A 22,251-nucleotide genomic window follows, 5' to 3' on the forward strand; every position below is an offset into this window, starting at 1 on the left:
TTCACAAGGTGATTCTTTCTGGAGACAAATCAGGAATGCTTACTACCTTGAATTTCCAAAGATGTGACATAAATTTAGTGACCGTTTCCAAAGATATACACAAACTGTATGAGCTACAAAACATGTTTGCAGTCATAAACCCATGCTTGTACATTTATTTCTACCAAACGTGTAGAGCCATGCTATCTTCTCAACGCATCAGAAAATCTTCAGTACTATTGAAAAATATTTGACAAGATTGCAAAAGGGAAGGCACAAGTCATTTTTGAGGTCCACTATCTTTTGTGGCAATAAAATTGACAAATATTTTCATTATTTGCTTTATTTTCTTTTTTTTTAAAAAAAAATCACATTGCTGGAACATAGGTAAGTAAAACTGGTCAGCACTATGGTGAGAAGAAAGGTTCATGTAATTTGTCCCCATTCTCCTCTGTGTCCATAATGGTGCAATCAAACAGCATTCAGACATGTGGTAACACATGTAAATGCCTAACAAACTAAGAGTAATAGGATGCAGGAAAAACTACTAATCTTATGCCATTCTTCCAATTTCCACATTTTTAGTGCTCAATGCCACAGTTGTTTTTCTGGGAAGGAAGAGACATTTGGACATAGAAATTTTTTTAACAAATCACATTTTTCAATGTTTTCTTTCTTTAAAAGTGAAATATCCAAAAATGAAGAACGGTAATGTTTTACTTTTTTTCCATTCAGCAACACTTGACCAAAAAATAATTTCAAGCATGGCATGGAGTTTGTGCTGCATTTTGAAAATTCAACAGCCCAACTCCCAAGTATACAAAGCAAGTTGTTGCTTGATGCTGGCTTTCATTTAATTTTCTTCTACTCTTAGAAAAATTCAGTCTGTATTTATTTTGGGAAAAAGAAGAAAACATTCCCAATTAGAAAATATGGTGTGCCAAAACATTTGAATTGTCTGTATAAAATAGAATGCAAGTAAAACGCCCACGAAATCTAAGACCCTGGAAATTTTCATCGCAATTACCCTACGAAAAATACATAATTATGCCCCATCACAATATTAACTTCTCAATTAGTTACTGATCACGTCAGAGCCAACAGGAATAGGCACCAAGTGTATGAAGTCAGGGCATGCCTTAGGCACAGGGATCCCCAAACCTGGCTACTTTACGACTTGTGGACTTCAACTCCCAGAATTCTACAGCCAGCATAACTGTGCTGGCTGGAGAATTCTGGGAGTTGAAGTCCACAAGTCTTAAAGTGGCCAAGTTTGAGGACCTCTGCCTTAGCATAAACTGTTCTATGGCTGAAAACACTGCAGCCAAATTCACTTGTTTTTCAACCAGAAGGCCATCATGTCACGGGAAGCCATAACTTCTGTGGGCTGACAACATCATTTAGTTTCTCTTTGATCTTCAGGAAATGCCTTTTGAATTCCAAACCATCACCCTGTGTGGAAAAGGAGAAGAAAAAGCTTAGTTTCAAAACATTGTTTGAAAACAAAACATTGTACAAAACACTGGATTCTGACATATTTAGCATCCTATGAGCAAATAAGAAAAATATTATCTAAAAAAAACTTTTTTTAGAGATTAGAAATAAAAAGATGATCACCTCAAATTCTTGCTATGCAGGATGGCAACTATAATCATTTTAATAACCAGTGATTTGTAAGCATGTTTGATATAATACCATCAGTTGCTCAGAGTCCTTTAACCAAAGTAGAATATACAAGTAGTCTTCAAATTACGACCACAGCTGACGCCAGAATTTCTCAGTTTTTAAGCAAGATGGTTAAGGGAGTTCTGCCCAATTTTACGATCTTTCTTGCCATAGTTGTTGAGCAAATCAATACAGTTAAGTGCAGTGATGAGATTCAGGTTTTTTTTACTACCGGTTCTGTGTGCATAGCTTGGTGGGCATGGCAGGAGGAGAAGCATTCTGTTAAATTTTGTCTAAAGTAGTGTAAGGTTTGGTGCAGGGGGTTGGACTAGAAGACCTCCAAGGTCCCTTCCAACTCTGTTGTTGTATATCATCATCATCATCATCACCACCACCATCATCATCACTATTATTATTATTATACAGTGGTACCTCGGTTCTCGACCACAATTCGTTCCAGAAGTGTGGCTGAGAACCGATTTGGTCGAGTACCGAATTAATTTATTCCATAGGAAATTTCCTATGGGATAAAGATCTGAGGAGCTCTATAGTCTAAGCACTCCAAGCTATAGGAAGGGTGGGGGCGGCTGCAATACCGGCAGTTTCGGGGGGGCTCCTTTCCTCAGTGGCTCCTCTTGTACCTGTAGGCAGTTGCACCAACTTTCTCCTTCATGGCGACGGCGGTGGCAGCTTTCCATCGAGCAGCAGCAGTGCCGGGAACGTCACATGAGGAAGGGAAGCTGCTGACGTTCCCGGTGCTGCTGCTGCTGCTCGATGGAAAGCCGCCGCTGCCGCCGGGAAGGAGAAAGTTGGTGCAACTGCCTACAGGTAACAAGATGAACTACTGAGGAAAGAAGCCCCCTGAAGCTGCTGGAATTGATGGCGCCCCCCACCCTTCCTACAGCTTGGAGCGCTTAGATTAGAGATTGGGAGGCTGTTAAATAGGGGGCCAGGATGGGCGTGTCGGATTCCGACTCCCATTCTGTCTCACCCCGTCCCCTCAGATCTTGTAGCATTTCGGATAATAAACAAAATTTTCTGTGGCTGTTCAGTATCCGAATTTTTGTTCAGATACCAAAGCAAATTTTTGCCGAAAATTTTGTTCAGTATCCGAAATGTACGAGAACCAAGGCGTTCAAGAACCAAGGTACCACTGTATCTCCATTCCCTCCCCATTCCAGGGGAAGGTTACTGCAAAATCCCCATTTCCTCCCGATCAGCTGGGACTCGGGAGGCAGGAAATAGATGGGGGCGAGGCCACTCAGAAATGGTATTTGCTGGTTCTTCCGAACTACTCAAAATTTTGGCTACTGGTTCTCCAGAACTGGTCCGAACCTGCTGAATCTCACCTTTGATTAAGTGAATCATGCAGTCATTAAGTGCATTCAGCTTTCCCTCGTTACCTTTGCTTGGCAGAAACCACCTGGTAAGGTCTCGATTTGCAATTGTGTAATCCCAGGAAGTTGCAACCATTGTAAATTTTATTTATTTATTTACTTATTGGATTTGTATGCCGCCCCTCTCCGTAGACTCGGGGCGGCTAACAACAGTAATAAAAAACAGCATGTAAATCCAATACTAAAACAACTAAAAAACCCTTATTGTAAAACCAAACATACAAACAAACATACCATGCATAAATTGTAAAGGTCAAGGGAGAAAGAATATCTCAGTTCCCCCATGCCTGACGGCAGAGGTGGGTTTTAAGGAGCTTACGAAAGGCGAGGAGGGTGGGGGCAATTCTAATCTCCGGGGGGAGTTGGTTCCAGAGGGCCGGGGCCGCCACAGAGAAGGCTCTTCCGCTGGGCCCCGCCAAACGACATTGTTTTGTTGACGGGACCCGGAGAAGGCCCACTCTGTGGCACCTAACCGGTCGCTGGGATTCGTGCGGCAGAAGGCGGTCTTGTAGATACCCTGGTCCGGTGCCATGAAGCGCTTTATAGGTCATAACCAACACTTTGAATTGTGACCGGAAACTGATCGGCAACCAATGCAGACTGTGGAGTGTTGGTGTGACATGGGCATTTTTGGGAAATCCCATGATTGCTCTCGCAGCTGCATTCTGCACGATCTGAAGTTTCCAAACAATTTTCAAAGGTAGCCAATACATGCTGATTAGCCAAGCACCCAAATTCTGATCCCACTGCGCTGATGTGTGAGGACTGGATGTCTGTCCAGTACCTTGTAACTTTGAAGGACCACTAAACAAAGTTTTTAACTCGAAGACTACCTGTAGAAGCACTGCTATGATTAATTGTTGTGGCCTGCCAGCAGCCCATGCAGCTGGTAGTGGATCCCACCAGAGAAGAGGCTGATGTGGGGATGTGGCAGCTGCCTGTGCCGCTGGCACCCGAGTTGGACAGTGAGGAGGATGGAGAGGGTGCCAAAAGGCAGGAATGGTTCCTCAAGAGGAGATCTCCTTGAGAACAGACTTGAGGCTAATTGGCCACTCCCCTAACTTATTTAAGGGATGATGATGCAGGGAACAATATTCGTGTTTTGAATTGAGTCTGCTTGGTTCTTGTTCTTGGCATTCTTCCTGTAAATTACTTTGGGGCATTTTGCCAACCATTATAAGCTTCCTGATATCTCCAAGACTTTTTGCTCAGACTTGATTTATGATTTCATGCGCTGGCTGTTAATGAAATTGAATTAACAGCCGGTGTTCAGCAACATACTGTTTTACACTGTATTTGTTTTTGCTACAAAGAAAGCTCATTAGTAGATTTTAATTTAGTAAATGAAGGTTTGGACAGAATATGAATGTGCTGCATTTTTTGTGGTTCGTAGCTAGGGCAGAACAATTATTATTCCTTGTTTTTGTAAACAAATTTATTCCAAGTGCAAACATTCCTTTCTTCTCCCTAGGCTTAGACCAGACTACCTCCGGAACCGCCTGCTACCACACAAATCCCAGCAACCGATAAGGTCCCACAGAGTTGGCCTTCTCCGGGTCCCGTCGACTAAACAATGTTGTTTGGCAGGCCCCATGGGAAGAGCCTTCTCTGTGGCGGCCCTGGCCCTCTGGAATCAACTCCCCCCAGAGATTAGAATTGCCCCCACCCTCCCTGTCTTTCGTAAACCCACTCAAGATTCATTTATACCACCAGGCATGGGGGAGTTGAGATATTCCTTACCCCTAGGCCATTACAAGTTATGCATGGTATATCTGTATGTATGTTTGGTTTTATAATAAGGGTTTTTAGTTGTTTTATTATTGGATTGTCACATGCTGTTTTTATCATTGTTGTTAGCCACCCCGAGTCTATAGAGAGGGGCGGCATACAAATCCAATAACTAATAATAATATTAATAATATATTATTATTATTATTATTATTATTATTATTATTATTATTATTATTATTATTATTTTGCTTAAATAGTCTTACCTTTGACAATCGGAAATCCACAAGAATTTTCTCATCCATTTCCACCAGATTTGCTTTGAAAATCAGTTTGTTGTTTCTTCTGTCCATGGTGGATATGGTGACCTTTCAAGAGAAAGAATTACTGATCAGAATGGAAGAAGTAAAGTTAGACTTCTGGTGGAATTGCTTTCTTGCTGTGTTGAGGCTGACAGAAAGTCTAACAATGTATAATAATTATTATTAGTCATGGGTGTTCTTTACTGAAGCTCACCCCAAGGCTTATACATGGATTTTTCCCCAAACAATATTTTTAGTAAATAAGGAACTCCCCTAGCTACTAAGTAATCATAAATAAACATTCTAAGAGAAATAAAAAAAGAACGGACGCAAAGTCATCTGGCTAGCTTTTATGCCTAAGGCAGGACTAGAACTCTGTCTCCTAGTTTCTATGCCAGCACCTTAACCACTACAGCTGTGGTTCTCAACTTGGGGGTCGGGACCCCTGGGGGGGGGGGTGTTGAACAGCCATTTCACAGGGGTCGCCTAAGACCATGGGAAAAGACAAATTTCCCGATGTTAGGAACTAAAGCTTCTATTCTGGCACCTTGGAACATATTTTTACAATCCGACCGATCAGGTGTTTACAATGGGGGTGTCCTTCTGACCTTCCTGGGAATCAGCTTAAAGCTCTGTTGGGAGAATTGGCCCTAGACTTATGGTTGGGGGATCCCCACAACACGAGGAGCTGTATTAAGGGGTTGCGGCATTAGAAAGTTTGAGAAACACTGCACTACAGCAAACTGGCTCTCAGGTTTATAATTATAATACAGTGTTCCCTTGATTTTCGCGGGTTCGAACTTCGCGAAAAGTCTATACCACGATTTTTCAAAAATATTAATTAAAAAAATACTTCGTGGTTTTTTTCCATATACCACGGTTTTTCCCGCCCGATGACGTCATATGTCATCACCAAACTTTCGTCCGCCTTTAATAAATATTTTTTTAAATAAACTTTAATAAATAAACAGGGTGAGTAATAATCTAAATGGTTGCTAAGGGAATGGGAAATTGCAATTTAAGGGTTTTAAGTGTCAAGGGAAGGCTTGTGATACTGTTCATAGCCAAAAATACTGTACTATTTACTTCCGCATCTCTACTTCGCGGAAATTCGACTTTCGCGGGCAGTCTCGGAACGCATCCCCCGCGAAAATTGAGGGAACACTGTATTTAATAATTTTAGCAATAGCTAAGAACTGCAACGAATACTATCCACGTGCAGTTCTAGCTCTATTCCTTATTCCTTCGCTTATCCAACCAACATATATTCTCTAATGTGTTAATTGTATACCTGGTTTGTGCAACCTTTCTTCCAGACGTAGCCCATCTTTTCACAAACCTTCTTCAATATTTGGTAAGACTGGTCAGCATCCAATTTCAAAAAGAAACGAGTCATCCTCTTCACCAGACGTTGCCAGGGGTTCTAAGAGAGACAAGACAGAAAATACCGGAAACTGTAAACTGAACAATTCAGCTATTTCTCCTGAACCAATGTGATTTCCCAAAGTTAGACTTTCATCGAAACCATGAATTTATCTTTTACTTTTGTTATGAAATCATTATTAATTCCAATTATTACTATTAAACTCCAAAGCAAAGGATGGGGTTTAAAGAGGAAAGGAGAACCCAATGCAGATGTAGTCCTTGGCTTACAACCACAGTCAGGGTCAGAGTTTCCACCACTAAGCGAGGCAGTTAAGGAAGTTGTGACTGATTTTTCTCCCCATAGTTGGAAAATTACAAATGTTAAGTGAATCATGCAGCCATTAAGCTTCTTCCCGTACTGACTTCTCTTGTCAGAAAGACGGCTGGGAAGGGAGCAATTGGCAACCGTGTTGTTAGGCCGAAGCCATCGTTGAGTTGGAGACTTTATTCTTTAGAACAGAGATCTTCAAACTTGGCAACTTTAAGACTTGTGGACTTTAACTCCCAGAATTCTCCAGCCAGCTGTGCTGGAGAATTCTGGGCGTTGAAGTCCACAAGTCTTAAAGTTGCCAAGTTTGGGGACCCCTGCTGTTTTGTGGGGCTCTCTGGTAGACTCCTCCCAAAAATTCACAGGTACAAATTTCAGACAAACACACGTTTGAAAATTCAAAACAATGTTCTTTATAATGAAAATTCACTTAACCTAAGGCCTCTTTTGGTATAGCAAAGAGCACTGGTCTCCAAACAAACTGGTAATTTGTACAAGTCCCTTATCAGTTCTGTGATACTTAGCTTGCAGCTGTGAGGTAATTCACAGTCCTTCTTTCACAAAGAGAAACACACTTTGCTCTGCTTTAGTTTCAAAGCGGGGGGGAAATCAGCACACAAAACGTCAAAGTCAGCAAGGCAGGCACGAAACACAATGATCAGATAATCCTCCACAATGGCCAAACCCACAGGCTGCTATTTATAGCAGCCTCGCTAATTACCACAGCCCCACCCAACCACAGGTGGCCTCATTTTCTTTGATAATAATCTCTCAGTTGTTGTTGCCTATGCATCGCTCTCCGCATGCGTGGCTGTATCATTAACTCTTGTTCTGAATCCAAGGAGGAGCTAGATAATTGACCTCCTTCTGAGCTGTCTGCCCCACTCTCCTCCTCCCTGTCACTCATGTCTTCTTGGTCAGATGAGCCTTCATCAGCAGATTCCACCAGGGGCAAAACAGGCCTGCAGCATGTGGATGTCTCCCCCACATCCACAGTCCTTGGGGCAGGAGCTGGACCAGAGCTAACCACACCTGCTTTAGAAGGTTTTCCTGCTGTGGGAATTTGGAAGGGGCTGTTGCATGAGGGATGTAGCCAGAACAAATTCCTTCTAGATTCTCGAGGTCTTCCTTCATTCAGTACCTGCACAGAAGCTGATGGGAGTAATGGACACGTTGGCAGAAGAAGACGGGTCAATGTCTTGTGGGTTTGGGAACAAGGGAATGGACTTTAAATTGAGTGGGGAAACCCTCGTAGCTTTAGATTTGGGTTTCTTGCATATGTGCCAACATGGCTCTACTAATAAACTAGAATATTTTTCCTCAAACTGTTGATTTAATTTTTGATGCTATTTGGAACCCTGACATACGCATCCTTAGCATGCCACTGTAAATACATGCCAGTTGCCAAGTGAGTGTGGAGATGCTGCAATTGTTATCCAGTGCCTTTGTAAGTTCAAACATTCCAATAATAATAATAATAATAATAATAATAATAATAATAATAATAATAAGTCAGTGTTGATGAAGGTCAACAATAGGAAGCTTCTCAAGGTGAAGCAAACTAAGGACCAGTACAGAAAAAATGTAAGTCAATGTCGTATGAACAGTTGGCGGAACAAAGCATTGCATGGCCAGTTCTTGGAGAAAATTGAAGACAAAGTGGATAAAAAAAAGACCTGGTCATGGCTTACAAGTGGAACACTCAAAAAGGAGACAGAAGGACTAATACTGGCGGCACAAGAACAGGCCATTAGAACAAATGCTGTCAAAGCCAGAATTGAAAAATCAACAAACGATCCAAAGTGCAGACTCTGTAAAGAAACAGATGAAACAATTCATCACACACTCAGCTGCTGCAAAAAGATCGCACAGACTGACTACAAGCATAGAAATGATCCTGTGGCACAGATGATCCACTGGAACTTGTGCCGGAACTACCATTTACCAGTGGCAAAGAACTGGTGGGATCATAAGCCCGAAAAAGTGGTCAAAAATGAGCAAGCAAAACTACTGTGGGACTTCCGACTTCAGACTGACTGAATTCTGAAGCATAACACATCAGACACCTGATTGTGGAGAAAAAGAAAGTATGGATCATCGACATCACAATCCCAGGGGACAGCAGAATTGAGAAGCAGCTAGAGAAATTAGTGAAATACGAAGATCTAAAAATCGAGCTGCAATGACTCTGGCATAAGCCAGTGAAAGTGGTCCCAGTGGTACTTGGCACGCTGGGCGCAGTGCCAAAGGATCTCAGCAGACACTTGAAAACCATCGGAATTGACAAAATCTCCATCTGTCAATTGCAAAAGGGATCGGCAAACATAATTCGCCGCTACATCACGCAGTCCTAGGTGCTTGGGAAGCGCCCGACTGGTGATGAAATATGAAATCCAGCATAGCGATCTCGTTTGCTGTGTTGTATTGACATAATAATAATAATAATAATAATAATAATAATAATAATAATAATTTATTAGATTTGTATGCTGGCCCTCTCCATGGACTCGGAGCGGCATACAAATGGCTGTAAGTTGAGGACTACCTGTAAGAGATTTAAGAACAAAGAGAAGCCAAGCGTTCCACCGGCCAGAGTTACCTGCGATGAACTTGGAGTGCCTAACATCTGGCTGTTCAGCAGCATGTGCTCAGGACGGGCTGGTTGAGAGAAGCTAATCCCTTGCACCAATTTTTCGATATTGCCTGGGCTACTGTCCCACAAGGAGAGCCCAGTTCTTGGTTCTGGCTGGGAATTGGAACAGATCTTTTTTTCTTCACTGCCAAAAATAAAGAGAGAGTTTAGTTTCCCTAGTTTTCCAGAGTTGTCTGCGCTGGACTGTATGAGCCATTATTTGGCACATGACTATTAAAGCTAATCCATACATACAACCTGGGATTCCATTTTCCCCAAAGACATTCCAAATCTCAGCATATTCCAGGTTACTAAAGTGAGATCACTACTAAGTAGTCAAAATATCCAGTCAGCAAGGATGGACATCTCAAGCGGAAGATTAATTCGGACCAACAATTGTTCACAGATCCAATTATTCAAGCAATTTCCTTGTCTTAAATCTATGACTTGTTATCAACAAACCTTTGGCTTCTGGATCCAAAAATAAACACAGTTTTTGTCTATCACGCCAACTTTTTAAGCTATAGGATACCCCCAAAAGTCACACAAATTGTGCAAATAAAGTAAAGTAAAGAATTATCAAATATACTGTTTACAAAGAATTTTATTCATACAAAAGCTATAATAGTTACTGCAAGTTAAATTGTGTTCATACAAATAGTTGGGGGTTTTTATCGAATGATAATTATATATATTAAGGTAAAAAGTTTCGCTTATAGCTTTTTCTGGAGTGTTTAATCTCTGTACATTCTCATTTGATGCTCCAACAATAGTCAGCCATCATATGTACATCCCATCTACCTTGACACTGTGCCTCCATGACCTTCAAATCTTGGTGGAATTGCTCACCCTGCTCATCACTGAATGCACCAAGATTTTTCAGGATATTTATTTATTTATATATTTATATTTATGTATGTATGTATGTATTTATTTATTGGACTTATATGCCGCCCCTCTCCATGGACTTAGCAAGTTAGCAAGATGACTATGTAAAAAATGCAATTTGATGCTCATGTTGCAACCTCATAACCTCGTAATTCTCATAAGGTGTAGAGAAAAAACTTGACGTGGTAGAAGAAAACTTAACTACAGTTTTGAAACCAGCATGCCTAATTAACTATAAAAAAGCTCAAAAATCAAACTCAACAGAAATTGTGTTATAAATTGTTCCACAGTATTATCTTTGGACCTTTAGTTCAATAGAAAAGATAGGTAGAACTTTGTGATGACACAAGTCCATCAGAACATGGAAAAACTGGTGGTCTTCCATTGATACACATCATAGCTGTGTCTAAGATCATCAAGTTTGATAAGCAGCATCTCCACAGGATTTTAAGCCAGCAATTTTCAAGCCTAAGATTTTAGAGACTGAATTTTCCACTCTGTTCTCTACAGCCATGGTGGTATAGAAAGCAGAATTAGAAAGATAATTCTGCTGACTGCCGACTGACAACAGTTTAATTCTCACCAGCTCAAGGTTGATTCAGCCTTCCATCCTTCCGTAGTAGGTAAAATGAGGACGCAGATTGCTGGGGGCAATATGCTGATTTGCAAACTATTTAGAAACGGCTGCAAAGCACTGTAAAGAGGTATACAGTGTTCCCTTGATTTTCGCGGGGGATGCGTTCCGAGACCCCCCACAAAAGTCGAATTTCCGCAAAGTAGAGATGCGGGAGTAAATACAGTGATACCTTGTCTTACAAACTTAATTGGTTCTGGGACGAGGTTCTTAAGGTGAAAAGTTTGTAAGACGAAACAATATTTCCCATAGGAATCAATGGAAAAGCAATTAATGCGTGCAACTCCAAAATTCACCCCTTTTGCCAGCCAAAGCACCCGTTTTTACACTGCTGGGATTCCCCTGAGGCTCCCCTTGATGAGAAACCCCACTTCCGGACTTCTGTGTTTTTGCGATGCTGCGATTTCTCTGAGGCTCCCCTTGCTGGGAAACCCCACCTCCGGACTTCCGTTGCCAGCGAAGCGCCCGTTTTTGCACTGCTGGGATTCCCCTGCAACATCACAAAAACACAGAAGTCCGGGGGTGGTGTTTCCCATGGAGGGGAGCCTCAGGGGAATCCCAGCAGCGCAAAAATGGGTGCTTTGCTGGCAATGGAAGTCCGGAGGCGGTGCATCACAGTGGTGGCGGTGGGTTTGTAAGGTGAAAATAGTTTGTAAGAAGAGGCAAAAAAATCTTAAACCCTGGGTTTGTATCTCGAAAAGTTTGTATGATGAGGCGTTTGTAAGATGAGGTATCACTGTACACTATTTTTGGCTATGAACAGTATCACAAGCCTTCCCTTAGCACTTTAAACCCCTAAATTGCAATTTCCCATTCCCTTAGCAACCATTTAGATTATTACTCACCCTGTTTATTTATTAAAGTTTATTAAAAAAATATTTATTAAAGGCAAACAAAAGTTTGGCAATGATATATGATGTCATCGGGCGGGGAAAAACGTGGTATAGGGAAAAAACCCATGAAGTATTTTTTAATTAATATTTTTGAAAAACCGAGGTATAGACTTTTCGCGAAGTTTGAACCCGTGAAAATTGAGGGAACACTGTATACAGTATATATATATGCTGTTGCACCAAGACAAATTCCTTGTGTGTCCAATCACACTTGGCCAATAAAATTCTATTCTATTTTATTCTGTTGCTACCTCTGAGCTCTTATCCTACCTAGAATGCCCCAAATTTCATTTCATCAGCCATGGTTCTGTTGCCTGTATGTGTCTTAAGGAACTAATGAAAACAACTCACACCACAAACATTTGCACAGAAAGTGCTGTTTCTCATGAAGTTAGATTACTAGATGCTACAAATACATGAGCGTATCTTCACCTGTGTGCAACTTTTACAGGAGAGAAATCCATATCTGATCTAATGTGTTTAGAAAAACCTCCTGGTGAATCAGAAGATCCTCCGGAAGAGCCCCGGGGCCTTTTTATGCCTACAAAAACAGAGATGTCGCAATTAGGAACTAAACAAAACAATTTAAGCAAAATTAAGTGTTTCAAGGCCAGGCTAAGGCTGTTGACCAGCTTATATTCAATCAACCTGTCTTTATTATGGTCACAGAGCAGCATATATTATATTCCTCTCTGAAGGATCAGAAAAAAAATAAATCAATGTGGATTTATTAAATGTAAAACTCCTTGCATTTTTCTTTGGCCAATTCTCTTTCTGCTGCTAAAGCTAATAAAGCAGGCACTGCTTTTTCCTTCATGCCACCATTCTGAAGAACACTTAATTCCTGCACTTCTGCCTAATGTTTATGTATATTATTCCATACAGTGTGGCTGCAGCATTATAATTTATCCCTTTTATTATCTTCTTTACTTCTCCCTTTCATTGGTATTACTACTATTATTATTCTCTTTCTTGCTTTGCAAATACACAAAATGCTTCTGTACCAGACACAAAATTCTTGTGCATCTAACAAAAATAAAATAGAAACATAGAAGTCTGACGGCAGAAAAAGACCTCATGATCCATCTAGTCTGCCCTTATACTATTTTCTGTATTTTATCTTAGGATGAATATATCTTTATCCCAGGCATGTTTAAATTCAGTTACTGTGGATTTACCAATCACGTCTGCTGGAAGTTTGTTCCAAGGATCTACTACTCTTTCAGTAAAATAATATTTTCTCACATTGCTTTTGATCTTTCCCCCAACTAACTTCAGACTGTGTTCTCTTGTCCTTGTGTTCACTTTCCTATTAAAAACACTTCCCTCCTGGACCTTATTTAACCCTTTAACATATTTAAATGTTTCGATCATGTCCCCCCCTGTAACTTCTGTCCTCCAGACTATACAGATTGAGTTCATTAAGTCTTTCCTGATACGTTTTATGCTTAAGACCTTCCACCATTCTTGTAGCCCGTCTTTGGACCCATTCAATTTTGTCATTATCTTTTTGTAGGTGAGGTTTTGTAGGTAAATATTCAATTTAATTCAAAAGACAAAAAATAAGCTGATCAAGACCTACTTTTCATATCATTCATGGGGGGGGGGGGGGGTTTACAAGTGTTCAGCAAATATCAATGTTGGACCTTCCAGATGGTACTGAACTATATAAATCCAGCAGCCTTAGCTGAGAGATGAGGGATGATGGAAATGTAGTTTTAGATGAAAGTTTCACATTTCCACTTTATGCCTGTGACTATTTCAAACAAGCTAAATATGGGTGCATACCAGGGAGAAATGCCCAGTTTGGGCACACCAGTAATGGCGACTCCCAGTGGTTCACAGAACCGGTAGCCGCAGAAGCACAACGCTCCTGCTGGGTGCTGCCATTTTCATTTTTTAACCCTCTGGGCATGCACAAAGCCTTCTGCACATGCAGAGGGCGAAAAAGCGCACTTCCGAACAGATAGGGAAGTTAAGTCGATTTCACCGCAGGTGCATACTAAGAATCTAAGCTGAGTCTCAGTTACCATCCTGAGGAAAAAAAGTGACAGTGAAAACAGTGGGGGGAAAAATCTCATTGATAAATATTACTTCTAATTACCATTCATTGGTCGTTGATTGAAGACCAGAAATAAAACTTTTTGAAGCATGTCTTACTCCTTCTGTGGGATCCATAACAACATTAAAGCCCAAAAAGTACACAAGTCTTAAGGTTTAAAAATGGATGTCACTCTAAGAGGCGTTTAAAATACCCTCACAAAGGGGCTTTTTTTAAAAAAAAACTGGACTTCGTTTTTCCATGCAGATGTTTCGTTTCTCATTCAAGAAGCTTCTTCAGTTCAGAACTGAAGGACAAACAAATCTTCAAGGAAAAACAAAATCCAATGGGGCCTTTTGAAAATGCACCTTTGGGACAACCAGGACTTGGATAACTGACAATCTCCATAGGCAAAAATACACTCACCTTTCCTTAAAGGTTTTGAATACCATCTGTCTTTTTTAATATCTGCAATAGTAAGCCTGGATGAGGGGTTTTCATTTAAGAGTTTGAGAAGCAAGGCTGCAAAAAAAAAAATAGAATATAGAAAAAGAATTAAATAGTAGAAAAGCAACTTCAATTAAAATATTCTATTGTGAAAACATCTTCAAACAAAAATAACACTGGATTTACAATGTACCCTCGATTTTCGCGGGGGATGCGTTCCGAGACCACCCGCGAAAGTCGAATTTCCGCAAAGTAGAGATGCGGAAGTAAATACACTATTTTTGGCTATGAACAGTATCACCAGCCTTCCCTTAACACTTTAAACCCCTAAATTACAATGTCCCATTATCTTAGCAACCATTTAGATTATTACTCACCATGTTTATATATTAAAGTTTATTTAAAAAATATTTATTAAAGGCGGACGAAGGTTTGGTGATGACATATGACGTCATCGGGCGGGGAAAATCGTGGTATAGGGGGGAAAACCGCTAAGCATTTTTTAATTAATATTTTTGAAAATCCATGGTATAGGCTTTTCGCGAAGTTCGAACCCGCGAAAATTGAGGGAACACTGTATTTTGGATAATGAATCTGTAAAAAATAAACCCGTATTCCTCCTGGGTTTCTTCCAAAGAACATTACAGATCAAAAGAGGGAGAAGTCATAGATTTTAGAGACAAGATTATTCAATCTGCTGTAGTACCAAGGGGCAATGAATCAATCTTCTTCCATGGGGAAAGATATGTCTTCCTTTCTTTCCAATCACAATATTCTTGACAAGTATCAGCAGGCTGATCCCACGGCAATTCTGCAGGAAAGGAAACCATGTTTTAGAGCCAAATGTAAGAAAAATACAAAAGGTTACGCTGAAGATTCCTAATTAATCCACATTCCAAATAAACAGGCGTCTGCCCTTCATTTTATAAGAATTCCTATTGTTGTGGTTAGCTCTGGCCCAGCTCCTGCCCCAAGGACTGTGGATGTGGGGGAGACATCCACATGCTGCAGGCCTGTTTTGCCCCCAGTGGAATCTGCTGATGAAGGCTCCTCTGACCAAGACATGAGTGACAGGGAGGAGGAGAGTGTGGCAGACAGCTCAGAAGGAGATCAATTATCTAGCTCCTCCTTGGATTCAGAACAAGAGTTAATGATACAGCCACGCATGCGGAGAGCGATGCATAGGCAACAACTGAAAGATTATTATCAAAGAAAATGAGGCCACCTGTGGTTGGGTGGGGCTGTGGTAATTAGTGAGGCTGCTATAAATAGCAGCCTGTGGGTTTGACCATTGTGGAGGATTATCTGATCGTTGTGTTTCCTGACTGCTTTACTGACTTTGACTTTTTGTGTGCTGATTTTCCCCCGCTTTGAAACTAAAGCAGAGCAAAGTGTGTTTCACTTTGTGAAAGAAGGACTGTGAATTGCCTCACAGCTGCAAGCTAAGTATCACAAAACTGATAAGGGACTTGTACAAATTACCAGTTTGTTTGGAGACGAGTGCCCTTTGCTATACCAAAAGAGGGCTTGGTTTAAGTGAGGTTTCATTATAAAGAACATTGTTTTGAATTTTCAAACGTGTGTGTGTCTGAAATTTGTACCTGTGAATTTTTGGGAGGAGTCTACCAGAGAGCCCGACAGAACACCTATTAGGAAAAAGGAATTCGATTGAAGGTCGCTCTTACCTCCAGCTAACATTGCAGTCAGCACTATCCCACACGACCAAACATCAACAGGCTCAGCGTGAAATTCTTTCTTTTTCAGGACTTCGGGGGCCAGGTATGGAAGCGTGCCACATACCCTGTTCAGCAGTCGCTCAGAGCCGTTATATTTAAATACAGTAGCGAGGCCAAAGTCTGAGATCTTGAGGTTGTCTGAGCAAAGCACAAAGGACATTGCATCATCCTTCACATTGGATTAATTCAAATGAAATCACCAGAAAAGCACTCAAGTTAACCCAGAAAGCTTGAAGACAAAGATAACCCTCCAGCTGGCCGTAATGACTCACTAAAAGAACGCCAATGACCTGCAAGGAATATAAATTCTTCCATTCCCCACCATCCAGTCAGAGCTGAAAAAGCTTCTTGCATGAGAAGTGAAACATCTTCAAAAGAAAGAAGGAAGGAAGGAAGGAAGGAAGGAAGGAAGGAAGGAAGGAAGGAAGGAAGGAAGGAAGGAAGAAAGGAAAGATCCCCTAAGTGTAAGGTTTTACGGTAGAAAAGAAAAATGATGTACCTCTTGCGTCAAGTAGCAGATTCTCTGGCTTAATATCCCGATGTGTCACTCCTATGCCATGGAGGTAGACCTTATTAAAAAAAATATAATTTTATTAATTCATTTCTGCCCATATCAACTTCAAAATAGAATGTGGGAGCAATCAGTGAAAAGTCGACATAAAGAGACTCACCACGCCAGCAATTAGCTGGTGGAAAAATCTCTGTGCTTCTGATTCAGGCATGCCAACATCAGGCTCTGGGGGAATATATACATATATTATTATTATGCAGATGCTAAAATAATATACATAATAGCTTCTTTTCTCCACTAGAATCCTGCATTTTAAGACAGTATGGCTGGAGACGTTAATGCCAATAAAGGGATTATGTTTTAGAAAGGGATATTTCATTCTGCAACTTGACTAATTTTTATTTATTAATTTGCCACTCATAGTTTCGAAGCAACTGGGCAGCTCAGACCATATAAACATTAAAATTAACTACAAACATATGACAATACCATCAATGTAAAAGCATATTCAGAAGATGGGGAAGAAGGAAGGATTAGCTCTTAAGTAACCATCTAGTTTGGAAACTGATTAACCAATATTAGTTTATTTTAAAGCTGGCTTGTAATAGATGCATTTAACTAACCCTGAAAGAATAAGACAACCAACCAGTGTTGCATTTAAATCATGTCCTAATTGGAGAGGCAGTTTTATATTGCAACTTTTTAAAATTCTTCTATATTTCCATTTTAAATTGAACCCAAGCATAAATTCCATAAAATAAGCAACATATTAGAAAAGAGACTATCTAACTAACTCCTCTGCCAGTGATGATGCCTTTTCTTTAACCAGCTTGCAGGCAGAAATGGCTTGATTTCAGAATGTTGGCTTGTAGTAGCTGGGTTTTTTAAAACAAGATTGATTGATTGATTGATTGATTGGTTTGTTTATTTATTGGATTTGTATGCAGCCCCTCTCTGAGGACTCATACACTGTGCTTAGCTGCAATGAAAATTGCTTGGTTTAGTTTTTTTGTTGTTGAATTCAACCAACCATGGTTTATACAGCAAATAAACCACGATGAAGCAAATACACTAGGTCTTATAAGTTGTCCCATGGAGGCAATTAGACAATTTAGCATGGAGAGCACTTGCCTATGAAGTCTCCAAGAGACAGAATGGTTAAAAAAATAAATTGTCCCACTATGAAAAAATGGGAAATAGATTCCAACTGAACTAAAATAATCCAACTAGTTTGAGTTGCCTTTCTTATAGCTGCACAAGAAGTCACAGAAGGGTCCTTCATAGTAAAATAACACCATGGATTCTAGATTGTCCTAAAGTCGACGTGTGGCGCCCTACAAATTCTCCCATACCTATTCGGTCAAAAAGCTCGCCCCCACTGCAGTATTCAAGGAAGAGATACTGGATAGTGCCTTCTCGACGATGCCCGAAGAATTTCACAATGTTCTCATGATTCAACATTTTGTTGATACAGATCTCCTTCTTGATTTGATCCGGACAGTCAGCGGCACATTTTATGTCCACCATTTTCACGGCCACCGCTTCCTCGGTGCGTCTATTCACAGCTAGCTGAACTCTGAAGAGGAGATCAAAAACAGGGTTGCAAATAGCAATAGCACTTAGGCTTATATACCACTTTATAGTGCTTTTACATAGAAACATAGAAGATTGACGGCAGAAAAAGACCTCATGGTCCATCTAGTCTGTCCTTATACTATTTCCTGTATTTTATCTTACAATGGATATATGTTTATCCCAGGAATGTTTAAATTCAGTTACTGTGGATTTACCAACCACATCTGATTGGATTACATAGATTACAATTTGCAGCTCAACCTTTTCCCACAGGCTTTATTTGACCTCAATGTTTTATGCATTCACGTAAGTGACTTACTCTCCATAAGCCCCTTCACCAAGAGTCTGCACTAAGTCCCAGTCTTCCACAAACGGTACTGCCATTTTCAAAACCTGCACATCTGGTACAAATATTTGAAAAGAAAAAATAAATTTATTTATTCAGCACGCATATATAGCTGCCTATCTCACAAAAACTATGGGCAGCATACAACATAACAACAGTTAAAAATTCCATATAAATAAAATAAACATATAATGTCAAAACTTACAAAATATAGCTGCCAGGCACACACACACACACACACACAATATATATATATATTAATAAAATGTAATCCTTTTGCAATTTTAAGTGTGGCTTTGGCTCAAATCCCAATTTGAGGTCAGGCTGAAAGATCCAACACATTTTGCAAACTGCTATATTTCTCTTTAAAAATAAAATCTGTTTTAAATAAAATTTGTTTTAACTGATCCAGTTGTTGGTTTATTTCCAACACTAATATGATGCATGTGTGTATTGCATTTTTAATTTCACTTATTAATAAACAGGAATAACTAATTAAATTAATAATAATAATAATAATAATAATAATAATAATAATAATAATAATAATTTATTAGATTTGTATGCCACCCCTCTCCGCAGACTCGTGGCGGCTCACAGCAATAATAATAACAATGTGCAATGTAACAAATATAATATTTAAAAGAAAGTATCTAAAAACCTGTCATTTAAAAACCATACATCACAAACATACCATACATAAAACTATATAAGCCTGGGGGAGATGTCTCAATTCCCCCATGCCTGGCAATATAGGTGGGTCTTAAGCAATTTACGAAAAACAAGGAGAGTGGGGGTAATTCTGATCTCTGGGGAGAGTTGATTCCAGAGGGCCGGGGCCACCACAGAGAAGGCTCTTCCCCTAGGGCCCGCCAGAGGACATTGTTTAGTCAACGGGACCCGGAAAAGGCCAACTCTGTGGGACCTTATCGGCCGCTGGGATTTGTGCGGCAGAAGACGGTCCCGGAGGTATTCTGGTCCGATGCCATGTAGGGCTTTATAGGTCATTATCAACACTTTGAATTGTGACCAGAAACTGATCGGCAGTCAATGCAAGCCACGGAGTGTTGGAGAGATGTGGGCGAACCTAGGTAACCCCACGATAGCTCTCGCGGCCGCATTCTGCACGATCTAAAGTTTCCGAACACTTTTCAAAGGTAGCCCCATGTAGAGAGCGTTGCAGTAGTCGAAGTTCGAGGTGATGAGGGCGTGAGCGACTGTGAGCAATGATTCCCTGTCCAAATAGGGCTGCAACTGGTGCACCAGGCGAACCTGGGCAAACGCCCTCCTCGCCACAGCTGAAAGATGATGTTCTAATGTTAGCTGTGGATTGAGGAGGACACCCAGGAGGATGAATCTAAGATATACTTGCTCATGTGAATCGTGAAACTGGAGTAACAGAAAACTAGTTGCAAAAAACTCCAAAACAAAACAGATTAGTCTATTGCTAGTAAATCAAGAATCTATCCTACTTTGCTCTGTGACATTTCCATCCAGAGAAGAGATGAACATACGTTTCCAGTCAACTTGGTTTTTTTTAATGCTGGATTTGCAGAAAATTCAGTGTCTTTACCTAATATGTTTCCCTTTTGCCTATGATCCAGAAGTTTCCCAACCTTAGCCACTTTAAGTTGCGTGGACTTTGGCTCCCAGAATTCCCCAGTTAGCATAAAGAATTCTGGGAGGCGAAGTCCATGCATCTTAAGATGCTCAAGTTGGAAAAATATTATCCTAGAAGGACATAAGAGTGGTTGGCATGAGAAAAAAAGGTACTTGGGAAGACACAAGGGTGGACAAGGGTATCACAAGCTACTCCCTCCAAAATAAAACCAATTTAATCTGTGGCCCAGAATTCATTGCTGATGCAACCTACACATACACAAACACATTTTTTTTACACAACTCCAGCTGGGGAACTCTGGGAGTTTGAAAGTCCACCTCTATCAAAGTGACCTTTAAGTCAGTGTTTCCCAACCTTGGCAACTTGAAGATATCTGGACTTCAACTCCCAGAATTCCCCAGCCAGCATTCACTGGCTGGAGAATTCTGGGAGTTGAAGTCCAAATTACCGGACTCAATAGTGTCAACCCCTAACCCCCAACATTTCTCCCTTAGTCTATCCACGATTGACCTCTCCAAGTTCCTAAGAGGCCAGTAAGGGGCGTACATAACCCTGTCCAATTGTCTTTCCTTTATCTCATATATCATATATATTTTCTTCCTCTCATATATTTTCTCTTCTATTTTACATTTTATCTTTATATATATATATATATATATATATATATATATATATATATATATATATATATATATATATATATATATATATATATATATATATATAAATCATGTCTGTTCTCTTCCATATGTATTGTATATTGGACAAAGAATAAATTAAAAAAAATAAAAAAGTAACCGCAAAGTTACCAAACTGCAAAGCTCGTTTGGTAACAAGAACCTGGGTGGCCAGCCTTGGCTCCAACGCCTAAAATCCAACCAACCCTAAAAGCCCATCTCCCTTATCCAAAAGGTGCACACAGCAGACTCGGGGCGCCCTAAAGATCGCTTCCGGGATGGGCTGCAGTTCCCCACCCCAAATGTTTCGCCTTCTCAACGCGCTGAGTAAGTGGCCTTGCTCTACAAAAGGGAGACCAACCCACTTACTCAGCGCCTAATGCTAAACGTTGGGTGGATGGCTGCGGAAAGGCTGGGAATGTAGGTTCAAGGGGAGTTCAAACCTGCAATAATGGAGCTGCCATCCCCAACCGGGCGCCCCTTCCTTTGCAGTTCCCAATTCGGATAAAAAGCGCAGCAGCAATGCAGCCGAGCAAACCCCAGGCAGGGCGGGAGAGAGCGCCAAGTCCGGCCTGTCCACCCGGAGCCCCTCGCGGGATAAGCTTCCCACCTTCCCCCTCCTGTTGCTCGGATGTAGAAGCCACCCCGAGTCCCGACGGCTCCTGCCTAGCTGCGTCCGGCGCTGCGCGCACTCACCCCCTTCCTCCTCCTCCTCCGGGGCTCTTTGCAAAAACGCCGCTTCCCGCCAAAGCGCGTCGCAAGCCGGGCGCCCAACAAGAGGCGAGGAGAGGCGGAGGATTGCGCCGATGGCTCCGCCTCTTGCCCGGTCTTTGCTTCCGTGCTCCAGCCAGTCAGCGAGCGAGGGAGGGCGGCGCGAATTGGCCTGCGGCTGCGGATCTGTAAGAATTCGCAGTGTTTCCCAACCTTGGCAACTTGAAGATATCTGGACTTCAACTCCCAGAATTCCCCAGCCAGCATTCTGGGAGTTGAAGTCCAGATATCTTCAAGTTGCCAAGGTTAGGAAACACTGGCTTAAGGCCAAACACCTTTCCCCCAGGCTTTTTTATATTTATGTTTGGGTATGTGTATGTTGTTTGCTTTTTTAAATGATAGGGTTTGATGGGCTTTTTAATATTAGATTTGTTTTCGCTGGAATATTGTTTTCTTTATTATTGTTGTGAGCCGCCCCGAGTCTTCGGAGAGAGGCGGCATACGAATCTAATAAATTGAATTGAATTGAATTATGATAATAATTTGCTACGCCCAAACTGAGTGATTGATATCTGATTGGATTCTTTGTTAGGGCTTATTGATTGTTTATATAATTATATATTAATTGTTGAAGAGTGTTCGGGAACATCAGATCGTGCAGAATGTGGCTGCGCGCAGTCATGGGTCTTCCCAGATATACCCACGTATGTTTCGTCAACACTCCGCGGCCCGCATTGGTGGCTGATTGGTTTCTGGACACAATTCAAAGTGTTGG

General features: G+C 40.9%; 1 protein-coding gene across 5 annotated transcripts; it reads right to left on the reverse strand.

Moving 5' to 3' along the window:
- Nucleotides 1–306: 306 nt before the first annotated feature.
- Nucleotides 307–21,631, reverse strand: CHEK1 (checkpoint kinase 1). 5 transcript variants are annotated; one of them, XR_011560408.1, is made up of 14 exons: nucleotides 21,462–21,546; nucleotides 18,441–18,522; nucleotides 17,899–18,122; nucleotides 16,707–16,771; nucleotides 16,535–16,604; nucleotides 15,985–16,173; nucleotides 15,006–15,110; nucleotides 14,279–14,374; nucleotides 12,244–12,352; nucleotides 9,364–9,541; nucleotides 6,363–6,494; nucleotides 5,036–5,137; nucleotides 1,248–1,431; nucleotides 307–1,163 (listed from the first exon to the last, which is right to left on the reverse strand). XR_011560408.1 is itself a non-coding variant. In XM_070765147.1 (13 exons), exons 2-13 carry the CDS (start codon nucleotides 18,503–18,505, stop codon nucleotides 1,336–1,338), a joined length of 1,431 nt encoding a protein of 476 aa, XP_070621248.1. In that variant the 5' UTR covers nucleotides 18,506–18,522; nucleotides 21,462–21,631; the 3' UTR covers nucleotides 307–1,335. The 5 variants fall into 5 exon arrangements, 3 of the variants coding, with proteins under 3 accessions (XP_070621248.1, XP_070621245.1, XP_070621246.1); XR_011560409.1 differs by having other exon boundaries at nucleotides 21,209–21,475; XM_070765147.1 differs by having other exon boundaries at nucleotides 307–1,431; nucleotides 21,462–21,631.
- Nucleotides 21,632–22,251: the final 620 nt, after the last annotated feature.

The sequence above is a fragment of the Erythrolamprus reginae genome, chromosome 12, assembly GCF_031021105.1.
Source record: "Erythrolamprus reginae isolate rEryReg1 chromosome 12, rEryReg1.hap1, whole genome shotgun sequence".
Classification (NCBI taxonomy): domain Eukaryota; kingdom Metazoa; phylum Chordata; class Lepidosauria; order Squamata; family Dipsadidae; genus Erythrolamprus; species Erythrolamprus reginae.